Source organism: Erythrolamprus reginae, chromosome 3 (assembly GCF_031021105.1).
Source record: "Erythrolamprus reginae isolate rEryReg1 chromosome 3, rEryReg1.hap1, whole genome shotgun sequence".
NCBI lineage: Eukaryota > Metazoa > Chordata > Lepidosauria > Squamata > Dipsadidae > Erythrolamprus > Erythrolamprus reginae.
The window spans coordinates 31612566-31627760 of NC_091952.1; the positions used below are offsets into that span (position 1 = coordinate 31612566).

A 15195-nucleotide genomic window follows, 5' to 3' on the forward strand; every position below is an offset into this window, starting at 1 on the left:
TGAAGTACCTTCATTCTAAAAAGCACTCCTTTTTTAAAAAATCGCACTCCTAGAACAATATACAATTATATTATATATGTACACACACACTATATATTACAGTGTACAGTGTATTGTTCTAGAAGTGCGATTTTATTTTAATTTTAAATGTACTCTCTAATTTTCTATCTCTACAACTCAGGGACAACATCGCCTCCACCGGCGCACACGTTTCCTGTGTTCGTCGTCACTTCCTTTTTTACTTGGCTACCTTTCTAGGCGCGCGGCGTTGTTTCCACGGCCCCTTCGAGGGACGTGGTCATCTCAACGTTCCTTCTAGGCGGTTGGAGGCCGCGTGACTCGATGGTTCGGAGAAAGGAATCAGCTGCGGAGAACGGGGCCTGGCGGAGCGGAGCTTGTGTTGATTGTCGTGGCTCCCCGGTCTGGTTGAAGAGAAGGAGCGAGGAAATGCGAAGGGTAAATGGGGAGGATTTGGGGGCAATTATGGATTTGCCGCGTCCATAGGGAGCAGTGATCGTTGGGAAAGGGGTCGGATGGGCTCCTTTTAGGATGATGCGTCTGTCTTTCCTTCCCTTTACAGAAAACCAACAGGGATGCTTTCTCCCATCATCATCTAAAACAATGCAGTGGTTTTTCTTTTATTTCTTTTCCCCTTTTCTTTCTTCTTTTCTTTCTAGCTGTTTGCTTTATTTTGGTCTTTTAAAGGTCTACTTTTGTACAACTCCCACGAAGCCCCAATGAGAGTCGTTGCCTGCAAAATATGGCTTGTTGGAACTCGTCAAAGGAAAACTCAGCAAGACGTTATATATATACAGACGTATGTGTGTGTGTGAGTCAGTGAGTGTGTGTGTATGTGTTTAAAAAGAGTTGGAAGGGACCTTGGAGGTCTTCTAGTCCAGTGGTTTTCAACCTTTTTTGAGCCACTGCACATTTTTTATATTTACAAAAACCATGGAGCACATTGAGGGGAGGGGGGCGGCTAAAAAAAGTTTGGACAAAAAAAATTCTCTCTTCCTTTCGCTCTATTTCTTTCTCCCTCTTTCTCTCCCTCTTTTTTTCTCTCGTCCATCCGTTTCTTTCTCTCTTCCTTCTTTCCTCTTTTTTGCTCTTTCTCTCTCCCTCCCTTCCTCCCTCTATGTCTTTCTCTCTCCCACCTTCCCTCCCTCTCTCTTTCTTTCTTTCTCTCTCTTGCTCCTTCTTTTGCTTTCTTTCTCTCTTGTTCTCTTTCTCTCTCTCTCTCTTTCTTTCTCTCTCTTGCTTGCTTTCTCTCTTGTTCTCTTTCTCTTGCTCTTTCTTTCTTTCTTTCTCTCTTTCTTTCTTTCTCTTGTTTTCTTTCTCTCTCTGAGTTTTGCGGCACACCTGACCATGTCTCGCGGCACACTAGTGTGCCACGGCACACTGGTTGAAAAACACTGTTCTAGTCCAACCCCCTGCTTAGACAGGAAACCCTACACTTCTTCAGACAGATGGTTATCCAACATCTGGTTTAAAACTTCCAGTGTTGGGGCATTCACAACTTCTGGAGGCAAGCTGTTCCACTGATTACTGATCAAATTTCTCCTTAGTTCTAAGTTACTTCTCTCCTTGTTTAGTTTCCACCCATTGCTTCTTGTTCTACCCTCAGGTGCTTTGGAGAATAGGTTGACTCCTTCTTTGTGGCAACCCCTGAGATACTGGAACACTGCTATCATGTCTCCCCTGGTCCTTCTTTTCATTAAACTAGCCATGCCCAGTTCTTGCAACTGTTCTTCATATGTTGTAGCCTCTTGTCCCCTAATAATCTTTAATAATAATTGCTCTTCTCTGCACTTTTTCTAGAGTCTCAATATCCCTTTTGCATCGTGGCGACCCAAACTGAATGCTGTATTCCAAGTGAGGCCTTACCAAGGCCTTATAAAATGATATTAACACTTCACGTGATCTTGATTCTATCCCTCTGTTAATGCAGTCTAGAACTGTGTTGGGTTTTTTGGTAGCTGCTGCACAATGCTGGCTCATATTTAAATGGTTGTCCACTAGGACTCCAAGATCCCTCTCACAGTTACTACTGTTGAGCAATGTACCACACATACTGTACCTGTGCATTTTGTTTTTCTTGCCTAAATGTAGAACCTGACTTTTTTCACCATTGAATTTCATTTTGTTAGATAGTGCCCATTGTGTTCCTTCGGTATTTTGCACCTAGAGTGTTGGCTATTTCTGCCGTATGACGGTCTTGGTATATTCAGGTTTCTTCCTGTGTAGGATTTAGAAATTTCTGGCGATGTTTCGACGAGGTCCCACTCGTCATCTTCAGGCTGGTGCTTCTGTCCTTGTTCTAGGGCGAACATATTACCTCTTGAAATGCCAATTTGGGCACTTTCTGTTACACTAGCGCCTGCCATTCGAGCACCAACAATTTGGCCTCTTTGAAAGTCCGAGAGGTCTGCCATTTCTAGAAGGTTATAACCAATTTCCTTAAATTTCTGTTAAAAAAAAGATAATTTTAAAAAGCATATCAAATAACAGAATTAAAAAGAACATTAAAATATGTCAAGTTTTGATTGATTTGAACATGTTCAAACATGATGCCAAAAAGTCAAGTGTTTCCATTTTTTGGTCCATACCCTGTATAATGTCAACTGTTGGAACAGCTTGCCTTCAGAAACTGTAGTTGCTTCATCACTGGAGGTTTTAACGAAAGACTAGACAGCTACCTGACTGAAATGGTATAGGGCAGGGATATCAAACTCATGTTGTTATGGTGGCATCATGTGATAAATCAGGACTTCCCTCCTGTTCACTACACTGGGTGTGGGCATGGCCAGTGCGTGATGCATCTGGTCCACGGGCCTGGAGTTTGACAGCCACGGTATAGAGTCTCTTGCTTGAGCAGTGGCTTGGACTAGAAGACCTCCAAGGTCCCTTCCAACTCTATTTCAATGGATTGATTGGTTTTCTATTAAATTCCATAGACATAGAGTGAACTATTGTATTTTCCTATATAAAGAAGGGCTTAAGTGTTTCTAAACATTTGATAAACTCATAGATGAACTTCTTTCTTCTTTCTTCTTTCTTCTTCTTTTTTGATTTTTAATTTCTCTTCTTTCTCCCCCTTTTCTCTCTTTTCTTTCTCTTTAGCTTTTCCTCTTTATTCTCTTCCCTTATGTAAGTGTGTATTTTATTTTATAACTGCATACTCTAAATTCATACAAATTTGTACTAATATTTACATAGTCCTTTTGCTTTCTGTATCCCCTCCCCCATTTATCTTCAATAAAGATTATATTTTATTAAAAAAAATATAAATCTAAAAAAAAAAGGGCTTAAGATCGAATAGAATGAATTATGAAGTGCCACTTCCGATAGGCCAGTTGGCACGTTTTTTGCCATCTACAGGCTCCAGGGGCTTTCCTGAAGCCTGGGGAGGGCGAAAAATGGCCCAAGGGGTCTACTGGAAGTCCGGAGGCTTCAGTGAGGTCTGTGCGTATGCACTTGGGGGGGGCAGTAAGGGGAGAGTTGTGCATTCACATGCACAGTGGAGGGCATTGCATTATGGAAGTGGGCGCACACGTGCCCTTTTGGTACCTGAGCAAAAAAATGGCTCTCCATCCCTGTTGTATACAAATATAATTCTGCAGTGCCACCTCTATAAGAATCAGAGTGTGTACTGCTTCCATTCAATTTATCACCTTTAACCAGATCTGAAAAAAATCATTTATTGTAACTTAATAACTTTCCTATGCCAGGCTTGGGTCAGTGACCTTACTTTAGGAAGCTGTAAGTAAACTGGTAGTATTGTATTTGGAAAAAGATGCAGTACAGTTCTTGGATTTTGGAGAAGAAGTGGATTAGAATACCTTCTTTTTGTAGGATTTAATTGGAATGACACAAATCATTATTATTTTTCTTTCAGGTGCTGATGGAATCGCTCTATATTCTCTAGACAGTGACACTAGGGAATTTATGTTTTAAGACATCCGTGCATTATTCATATCTTTCTATGCAGCCTATGGGCTGTTTCTTCAGGAATGGCTTCCCAGTTCCGCAGTTATGTTTGGGACCCTGCTCTCATCATTTCTCAGATCATGCTCATGCAAGCAATTTATTATAGCAGTCTGGGGCTTTGGTTGGCTCTAGTAGACAGCCTGGTACAGAGCAGCCCTTCACTGGACCAGATTTTCAGTTATGAGGTAAGTAATTACAGTACATTTTCAGTTTGGCAAAAAGAAATTCTGACAAATCAAAGTAGGCAGTAGGGTTAAAAATCTTGTAGAAGATTTTTTGGAGGAATATTGAAAGCTGACGTATAATGGATTACTTCTCTCATAATTTACATAATTTTTAGCATATAGGAAGAGGGAGATTGTGATCCCCTTATATAGAGCGCTGGTGAGACCACATTTGGAATACTGTGTTCAGTTCTGGAGACCTCACCTGCAAAAAGATATTGACAAAATTGAACGGGTCCAAAGACGGGCTACAAGAATGGTGGAAGGTCTTAAGCATAAAACGTATCAGGAAAGACTTCATGAACTCAATCTGTATAGTCTGGAGGACAGAAGGAAAAGGGGGGACATGATCAAAACATTTAAATATGTTAAAGAGTTAAATAAGGTTCAGGAGGGAAGTGTTTTTAATTGGAAAGTGGACACAAGAACAAGAGGACACAATCTGAAGTTAGTTGGGGGAAAGATCGAATGCAACGTGAGAAAATATTATTTTACTGAAAGAGTAGTAGATCCTTGGAACAAACTTCCAGCAGACGTGGTTGGTAAATCCACAGTAACTGAATTTAAACATGCCCGGGATAAACATATATCCATTGTAAGATGAAATACAGGAAATAGTATAAGGGCAGACTAGATGGACCATGAGGTCTTTTTCTGCCATCAGTCTTCTATGTTTCTATATATTATAAATGAAATCATCAATATGTCAAAAGTTAATATGCACTATTTCAAATTACTGCCTTTATTATATCAGTATTAAAATGAGTTTGATTACTTGCCCAGTTAGTGCCTCTTGAACTATAGAACTATGTAACAGGATGTTATCATTGATAGTTTCTTAGCTGGTTTACAGTTTATTGCAATGATTATGTTTCTTTGTATCTTTACAGGTTTTGGGATTTGCCACCTCTCCTGGGAGACTTTCCACAATGGCATTTATTCTAAATGCACTTACCTGGTAAGTCCGGTTATATATTTCTGACATCCTCAAACCAAACAGCTTTAGAGTGGCGACTTGCCTCTTGATAAAACCGGAAATATTCAGATTATCAGTGCTGAAAATTAAAGGCCAATTTAAAGAAGGTTGGGATTAGGCATTTGACATGATTGTTTGAGTAGCTCCAGGTGGACAGATTGAGCTACACATCTGAAAGACCAGGCTGGGAACACAGTGCCCAGGAGAAAAATCTACCTGTTGTAATTTCTAAGAAAGGACACTGAGTTGATAAGAAGTAATGAAAGCAGGTTGGTTCAACTGCTCAAATCCTAGGGATGAAACCATCAGTCTAGAGAAAAAGTATAGAAGCAGGGCCATACAAAACTATAAATCTGAGGTTGATAAATTATAAACCAAATAATGGTGATTTCTAATGCAAAGAAAAAAGTGAAATTGGAGTTGTTTACGGTGCAATGAAGAAAAGGAAAGAATTTCAAGCAGGAGAATATCCCAGAAAAATGTCCATAAAAGTTACATTTTTACAAAGGAAAAACACATACAGTTAGTTTTAATTACCCAATTTTTTTCACGACTTACAACTATTTGAAGTTCCAATGATAGTGAAAAAAGTGACGTAGGACCGGTTTTCCCACGACCGTTGCAACAACCCCGTGGTCAGGTGATAAAATTCAGGCACTTGGCAGCTGGCATTTACTAATCACAGTTGCATTGTTCCATTGTCATAATCACAATTTGTAACCTTCCCAACCAACTTCGGACAAAGGTAAGGGGTGTGAAGCCAGATTTGCTTAATGGCCACATGATTCATTCAACAACAGCAGTAATTAGCTTAACAACTGTGGCAAAAGGGTCATAACGTGGCATTGGGCCAGAATACCTAGGGGATCACCTTCTGCCGCATGGATCCCAGCGATCAATCAGGTCCCACAGTCGGCCCTCTCCAGATCCTGTCAACTACTAGACAATGTCGCTTGGTGGAGTCTAGGGGAAGAGCCTTCTCGGTGGGGGCCCCTGCCCTTTGGAATCAGCTCCCCCCCCCCCCCGAGATTCGTACTGCCCTCACCCTCCTCGCTTTCCGCAAGAGTCTTAAGACTCATTTATGCCACCAGGCTTGGGGCCACTAGACTCTTGCCCCCGGCCGATGAATGTTTGGAGAGAAAGTTGGTCGAATGGGAATGTTTTTTATGATTTTTGGGTTTTTTAGATTTTAAATTTAATTAATTGGATTTAAAATGTTATATATTTTTCTTTTATATGTTGTAGGCCGCCCCGAGTCCTTGGAAAGAGGCAGCAATAATAATAATAATAATAATAATAATAATAATAATAATAATAATAATAATAATATATGTATACATATATTATATTTAAAAGAGGAAACTCACCTAACAACTGCCTCGCTTAGCAGTAGAAATGTTGAGCTTAGTTCTGGTTGTAAGTTGAGGACTGCCAGTATATAATTATCATTCTAGATTTTAGAGACTGGTTTTAAAACAGAAAAGTGAGGAAATTTTAATATTAAAATGTCATTTTATTTTTTTTATTATTTATGTCACTACCAATTTTTTAAAGGGCCTAAAATTGCTGAAATAGAAGAGAATATGAAATGTTTATCTTTGGTGTCTTAATTTCCTTGCTTTCTCACATAGCTTGGATAAAAGATTTAAATGAAAATCCATGAGAGAGATCTTGCATAGCTTATATGGGAAATAGCATGTTGAAGATGGTGTGTCTTTTTTCTTTCTTTTGTTTATTTTTTCTGAAGATTGTGTGTCTTAAAGTTTGACACTATTTTTTTTCCCTTTCTCTTCTGCAGTGCCGTCGGTTTATTGTATTTTATTCGACGAGGAAAGCAGTGCTTGGATTTCACCGCCACCGTTCATTTTTTTCACCTGTTCGGCTGCTGGATTTACAACGGATCCTTCCCAACGGCTTTGACCTGGTGGCTTGTACATACTGTGTGCACAGCACTCATGGCTGTGATTGGGGAATACCTCTGTATGAGGACAGAACTGAAAGAAATCCCATTAAATTCAGCCCCCAAATCCAGTGTTTAAGCTGCCAGAGGCGCTGTGTTTCTCCATCAGTATCAGCATCTTGGTGCTAGTTTGTGAAACGTGGAAATGCAACTGAAGAAACCCAGAGGGCTTTAAGTATATTAGCTGGGAGATTGACATTTGAATATAGTTTTTACATAACTCACTTGTATTACTATGCAGACAAGCCCAATTTGCCAAAGTGATCAGACTCGAGTGATGGATAAAATGCATAAAAGACATGGGAAGTGGACTGAATTTGAGAAGCAAGCAGTGAGTGTGATGATCAGTTTCCCTTCTCTATAATGTGAACATTGCTTGGCTAGAGAACTCCCAACAATTGCACAATAGACACTTTGTTCCCTTTTATCCTTCATCTATCTGATACTCATTTTACTTCCACTTTTTGAATTAAAGGATCAAGGAGATCAAACAATGCAGAACGGCACAGTACTATTATTCACTTGGCTGCTCAGATTCCAGAAAGCTTATTAACAGCAAAGAGCAATGTGACTGTATTTATTGGACTGAAAAAAATAACTATTTTATTTAATAAAGACTTCAACTTTCCATTGAAGTTTTATAATGTATTGATCAGGCTGGATTATATTGCCTAATACAACAGTAGAAATGAGGAAGTCATCAGTCGGTAGTACAATTTAGAAAATCATGGCTAGACCAGTGATGGCGAACCTATGGCAGGGGGGGCAGAGGTGGCACGCGGAGCCATATCTGCTGGCACGCGAGCCGTTGTCTTAGCTCAGCTCCAACATGCATGTGTGTGCTGGCCAGCTGATCTTTGGCTTGCACAGAGGCTCTGGGAGGGTGTTTTTGGCTTCCAGAGAGTCTCCGGGGGAACCGGGGGGGGGGGTGTTTTTACCAGCACCCAGCTCCAGAGAAGCCTTTAGAGCCTGGGGAGGGTGAAACACGAGCCTACTGGACCCACCAGAAGTTGGGAAACAGGCCATTTCCAGCCTCCAGAGGGGCCTCCAAGGGGTGGGGGAAGCTGTTTTTGCACTCTCCAGGTATTGAATTATGGGTGTTGGCACTCGCGCAGGTGCGATAGCGCGTGCACACGCTCTTTCGGCACCCAAGGAAAAACAGGTTCGCCATCACTGGCCTAGACATTTTTAAACTATTGGCTTCCAAAAAGTAAACAAGGACTAACCACTCTTGTTCACAATCTGTCATAGAGAGGTAACTGTCCCTGATCACAATACAGTGATACCTTGTCTTACAAACCCCTCGTCATACAAACTTTTCAAAATACAAACCCGGGTTTAAGATCTTTTTGGCTCTTCTTCCAAACTATTTTCACCTTACAAACCCAAGCTGCCGCCACTGGGATGCCCCGCCTCCGGACTTCCGTTGCCAACGAAGCGCCTGTTTCCCCTGCAGCATCACAAAAACACGGAAATCCGGAGGTGGGGTTTCCCATGGAGGGAGCCTCAGGGGAATCCCAGCAGCGCAAAAACAGGCGCTTCGGCTTGCAAAAGGGGTGAATTTTGGGCTTGCTTGCATTAGTCGCTTTTCCATTGATTGCTATGGGAAACATTGTTTCGTCTTACAAACTTTTCACCTTACAAACCTCGTCCTGGAACCAATTAAGTTCGTAAGACGAAGTATCACTGTACTCTGAGACTGGAGATGTTACAAATGAATCCTCGTGTTTACTGCAATGAATGTTTTATCTTGAAGATTCACTGTTCATAACCAAGGAAACATCCAAGATATTGTGCAGGGCACAAAAAAACAAGATGGTTAATTCTTTTTGTAACTACTACTCCTGCCAAGATAAACTTGTTTTGCATATAATTGTAATTGTCTTCTTAGACTGGAACCTGAGTAAACTCTATCTTCCAGAATTAGTATTGACTTCCTGCAAAAAGAAAGGGTGTGATGGGAAGGTTCATTTATATAATGCACCCCAGGGTAGCGGTACATTTTTTAAATAATAATAATAATATTTGGATATATCTCAGAGTTTTCCCTTTGAACATACCTTTTTGGGAAAGCTAATAATTTGTATCAGTTATAATTGGAAAGCTAATTCTTGTAAAGGTTAAGGTGAATAATTTTCAAAAATGAGCTTTATAAACCAGGGCTGTCAAACTCGTGACCTGTGGACTGGATGCGTTACATGCTGGTCAACCATGTCCAGTTTAGCAAAGAAGGGGAAAGTCCCACTATGTCACGTGACACTGCCGCGAGTTTGAAGCCCCTGTTATAAACCATCTCTCAAGCACTCAGATGGGATCCATGGATAACGCATAAAGAAAGCCCAAAATTCTGCCAAAATAGCATGTTCTGATCTACATACGGTACTTAAATATAGATTTGGGCAGTTGGAATATCCTTCCGCCATTGCTGTAGCTGGGAAATTAGGTGAGTCACACTGCCTTCATCCAATGTTAACATATTGTACTGTACAGCATGCTTGTTGAATTATAGCTGCATTAACAACTTCTTCCAGAAGATGGCACTGCTTTCTTTGAGACAAGAAAACCCCTGCAATTCCTGTTGTCAGCTATGGTATTATGCAACACTGTCTGCAGTACTTATGTGTACGAGCACATGTGCGCTCAAGGCATTCATTTTCCTTTGGGAATATCATAATAGCATACCTAATGCAGCAAAGGAGATTTACAGCCATTTCAGTGAACCCCTGTAGACTAACATTGACTAAAGACTAGACTCTAATTAGGCAGACAGTGACAATCTTAGTGCCGAGAGTTTTACCATCTCCATTATTTGAGATTTATTTAGCAGATGTTAGTAGGGATTCATTTGTCTGTCCTTGGATATGCTTTGAAGAAAAGCTAGGGTGCCCACTTATTTATGACCTGAGGCTGTGTTTGAACGTGTTTAAATAAGGCAAAGTGAAGAAGCAGTTAAAAAGAAATGGGTTTGTTTGCAACTTATATGACTCCCACCCACCTTTCCATAAATTGACAGAAATCACAAGCAAAACATGCTTTTTGGGATTTAGAGATTGGAATGCCACAGTTGAAAATAATAGGGAAACTGAATTGAATCATAAGGCCAAGGAATGCTAGAAAATCAAGTCAAAGTAGTGACTTTCTGCTAACAATGATAATAATTAGTTTCTGCTAATGAAATTATTTCTTGATTGCTGACACAAGTCTTCAGATCAGCAAAAGCATGCCTATTTGTGTGGACATCACCTGATGGACTGAGCAGAAATCAGATCAATTGTATTATTTGAGATAGAAGATTTAATTATATCAAGGAAGACTGAAGTCTGAGACTGATCAAAGATCATAAACTGCTGGTGTATAAGATGTAAGCCAATTTCCATGTGATCTTGAGCATATATCCCATCATTTTCAAGAAGAATATCAAGTTTATGTTAAAAATCCTGGCCCTTATTGACAGGCAACCAGAGGAACAATGGAATGAAGTCAGAGAAGTTGTTAAAGATTGATGTGGAAAGTTCCTGAACTCGTAAGGAAATTCCATCTTTAAATTAATATAATAAGGGACACCAATTTACAAATAGCAAAAGTTTTCCTCAACACACAACGATGGACTGGAGTGTGGTTGTAAACCATTGTAGTTATAAATTGATGCATCCACATGACAGGACCCAATTTTTAAATGGTTTTTACCATGGCCATTAGGTGGATCATGTGTTCATAAGTCTGAATCATGCCATTATTAAGCAAATCCATTCTGAATGCCTGGGGTTATTTTTTTGTTAGAAACTGGCAAAAAAAATGCCAGAAACAAGTAGAATATGCTGCAAACTGCGGTCACAAGGCTGGGGTGCTACAGCTGGTCATAAATGCCAGCTGATTGTTAAGCAATGAAAACATGTTCATGTGACCACGAGGAGGCAGTTGCAACTTTTTAAGATAGATGGGCACCCTTTCTGAAGCTGCTATAACTTTGAACAGTCTTTAAATAATTGGTCATAAATCCAAGATTACCTGTATTGATTGAAAGATCAAACAAAAATGAAAGGAGTGTACTGCCATTTTGTACAGTATGGATATTCAAATCCAAGATAATCTGAGAATATTTCACCTATTTACATGAATCTCAAATACTAGAAAATCAAATTAGATCCAGAGGTGGGGGGAAAGGTTTTTTCCTTATTTTTTTCCAGGAAAATTGAAAAAAAAAGTGAAATATGTTCTTTTCCAATGGTAAACAATATACCTATGACATGGTATTCAAACTTTATAACATGAAGAATCTTAATGAAAGATTTCTGAGACTTTTTGTAAAGTCTTAAATTATTGCAAGTACTCTCAGCTGAAGACAAGCAAACCCTAAAATACAGTTTAAGTAACCCTGTACTTCTCAATGCAGTCTTTAAACAAGATAAATATACATTTGTGCAACTAGGGGGCACTGCAGAGAAAAGGCTGCAATTTTGTTTGTGTACCCCAATACATGCTGCTGCAAACACACTGGATTCAAGATTCAAAGGCAGTAATGTGAGTGATGAGAATACAGCTGTTGCATTTGACTGGATTACAAACAAGCTGTGCACTTAGGACTTAATGTTGGGAAAAGTACTTTCAAATGTTGCAGAATATAGAACATCTTCAGGGATTTGGGCCAAGAATGCATTATGGGCTTCTGCAACACATAACACATTCTACATATTCCTTCTGCAATATGGGGCATCACATCTACCTCTGACACTTCTTGCATCTCACTTACTGCAGATTGTTGCATCTTCTGCTGCATGTGAAAGAACCTGATCTATGTCTGGTAATATTCATACCGAATCAAGAAACAAACTGACCTGTGGAAGGGTAGGAAAGCTTATTTCAATCTACGCAAACCTAAGGTTTTTAGAAGTCCATGAGAAAAATGACAACAAGGAAGAGGAAAAAGAACCAGAAAATGATAGCAGTTGTCAGAAAAGGAGACAGAATAAATTGAGTGTATATGTAGTGTCTTCTGTTGTTTTTTAAAGCACCACCCCAAAGTAAACCTTCTATGGAGTATAACTATTGAAGTGGACCTTAACTTTATTTGCTATTGGTGCTAACAGGCAATTCGGATTGTTTTTTTAAATGTTAATGGTTTCTTGAGTTTTTTTTAAAAAATGTTTTTGTTGCTTTTGAGGGAAATGGGAATGGCTACCTGTTTTGTTACAAGTATAATACTTTCATCTACACTGCAATTCACACAGTTTGTAAAACTACTTCACACTGAAAAAATCCTGGAAAAGAGCTGATGTGGTTCCCATCTTCAAAAAAGGGGGAAAGCCATCAAATCTATGTTTGTTTTTAATATGTTTGTGAGTGACATAGGGAAAAGTTTGGTAGGGAAGGTTTGCCTATTTGCTGATGACTCTAAAGTGTGGAATAGGGTTGATATTTCTGGAGGGGTCTGTAGTATGGTAAATGATTTAGCTTTACTGGATAAATGGTCAAAGCAATGGAAACTTCAGTTTAATGTTTCCAAATGTAAAATAATGCACTTGGGGAAAAGGAATCCTCAATCTGAGTATTGCATTGGCAGTTCTGTGTTAGCAAAAACTTCAGAAGAGAAGGATTTAGGGGTAGTGATTTCTGACAGTCTCAAAATGGGTGAGCAGTGTGGTCGGGCAGTAGGAAAAGCAAGTAGGATGCTTGGCTGCATAGCTAGAGGTATAACAAGCAGGAAGAGGGAGATTGTGATCCCCTTATATAGAGCGCTGGTGAGACCACATTTGGAATACTGTGTTCGGTTCTGGAGACCTCACCTACAAAAAGATATTGACAAAATTGAACAGGTCCAAAGACGGGCTACAAGAATGGTGGAAGATCTTAAGCATAAAACATATCAGGAAAGACTTAATGAACTCAATCTGTATAGTCTGGGGGACAGAAGGAAAAGGGGGGACATGATCGAAACATTTAAATATGTTAAAGGGTTAAATAAGGTTCAGGAGGGAAGTGTTTTTAATTGGAAAGTGGACACAAGAACAAGAGGACACAATCTGAAGTTAGTTGGGGGAAAGATCGAAAGCAACGTGAGAAAATATTATTTCACTGAAAGAGTAGTAGATGCTTGGAACAAACTTCCAGCAGACGTGGTTGGTAAATCCACAGTAACTGAATTTAAACATGCCTGGGATAAACATATATCCATTGTAAGATAAAATACAGGAAATAGTATAAGGGCAGACTAGATGGACCATGAGGTCTTTTTCTGCCGTCAGTCTTCTATGTTTCTATGTTTCTATCTGGAGAACAGCACAGTGGCCAACAGATTAGAAGAAACCTATCTAAATATCAATACTAAACAAAGGCAACTTAACATTAATTGTGACAGTCTAAGGTAGCTTTGTACATTCAGTACAAATTAGAGAGGTGGAATAGGAAAGTGAGAGAGATTATGAGAATACGTTACAAATAGCTGCAACACATGGCACATCTTACTTCGTGTACAGAGTAGAGTTGTACAAGAATTCATATGGACTTTAAAGAGTGGTAAGGAATATAGGGAACTTCAAAAGTTGAACTGCAATTACAATAAACTCAACCAGAATAGGCAGTTATAAAGAATACCCAGAGAACCAATGAACAGTCAGATCCATTTCTTCACTGCTATTTTACAGCAATGGTCATACTTCATTCAAGTGAACCTCTGAATGTCCACCCAATCTGCAATACAGAGGGTTTCCTAAGAAAATTGCAAGGATATTTACTTCTCGCTGAATATTTCTTTCCATTTCAGAAATATTTAGTGTAATACATATGGTATTTTGCAACATTCATGGGAAATTCAGGGGGAAACTAGTTGTCAGGAATGGAGGAAAAAGAATGTCAGCATTATTCATTGCAAACATATGTACCAGTAAATGGACTCAGATGTTTTTTAAGGCAGGGTTCTCTAACCTTGGCAACTTTAAGACTTGTGGACTTCAACTCCCAGAATTCCTCAGCCAGCCAGGAGCTGAAGTCCATAAGTCTTAATGAAACCAACATGTATTGCTGAGAGAATCCAGTTATTTTAAAACCTGATGTTACCCTCTTGAATTCCCCAAAATTTTCTTTCCTAAAACTGCAAGTCTATTAATTACAGTAGAATAGCATAACATAGCATAGCATAGCATAGAATAGAATAGAATTTTTATTGGCCAAGTGTGATTGGACACACAAGGAATTTGTCTTGGTGCATATGCTCTCATCGTACATAAAATAAAATATACATTTGTCAAGAATCATATGGTACAACACTTAATGATTGTCATAGGGGTCAAATAAGCAATGAAGAAGCAATATTAATAAAAATCTTAGGATATAAGCAACAAGTTACAGTCATACAGTCAACATGGGAGGAAATGGGTGATAGGAATGATGAGAAAAACTAGTAGAATAGAAGTGCAGATTTAGTAGAAAGTCTGACAGTGTTGAGGGAATTATTTGTTTAGTAGAGTGATTGCGTTCGGGAAAAAACTGTTCTTATGTCTAGTTGTCTTGGTGTGCAGTGCTCTGTAGCGACGTTTTGAGGGTAGGAGTTGAAATAATTTGTGTCCAGGATGTGAGGGGTCAGTAAATATTTTTCCCGCCCTCTTTTTGACTCGTGCAGTATATAGGTCCTCAATGTAAGGCAGGTTGGCAGCAATTGTTTTTTCTGCAGTTCTGATTATCCTCTGAAGTCTGTGTCAGTCCTGTTGGGTTGCAGCACCAAACCAGACAGTTATAGAGGTGCAGATGGCATAGCATAGCATAGCATAGCATAGAATAGAATAGAATAGAATAGAATAGAATTCTTTATTGGCCAGGTATGATTGGACACACAAGGAGTTTGTCTTGTGTGTTACATCTTATGTGTATATAGTTACATCTGTATACAAAAAGAAAGTTGCTACAAAGTTCTTTAAATGTAGAAATTAGTACAACAGTTGGAATAAAAGGCTTACCAAAGCAAACCCTAATTGGCAGTTCAAGATACAAAATTTAGTGACATCATTCCATTGTTGCCACAGTTTCCTATGCAAGTTGTATTTTAGTAATTTAAT

General features: G+C 39.2%; 1 protein-coding gene across 1 annotated transcript; it reads left to right on the forward strand.

The window, feature by feature from the left end:
- Positions 1-336: 336 nt before the first annotated feature.
- SYS1 (SYS1 golgi trafficking protein) lies at positions 337-7775 on the forward strand. The gene is made up of 4 exons (XM_070748814.1): positions 337-456; positions 3896-4172; positions 5102-5169; positions 6986-7775. The coding sequence occupies exons 2-4, from the start codon at positions 4011-4013 to the stop codon at positions 7224-7226; spliced, it is 471 nt and encodes a 156-aa protein (XP_070604915.1). The 5' UTR covers positions 337-456; positions 3896-4010; the 3' UTR covers positions 7227-7775.
- The last annotated feature ends 7420 nt before the right edge of the window (positions 7776-15195 follow it).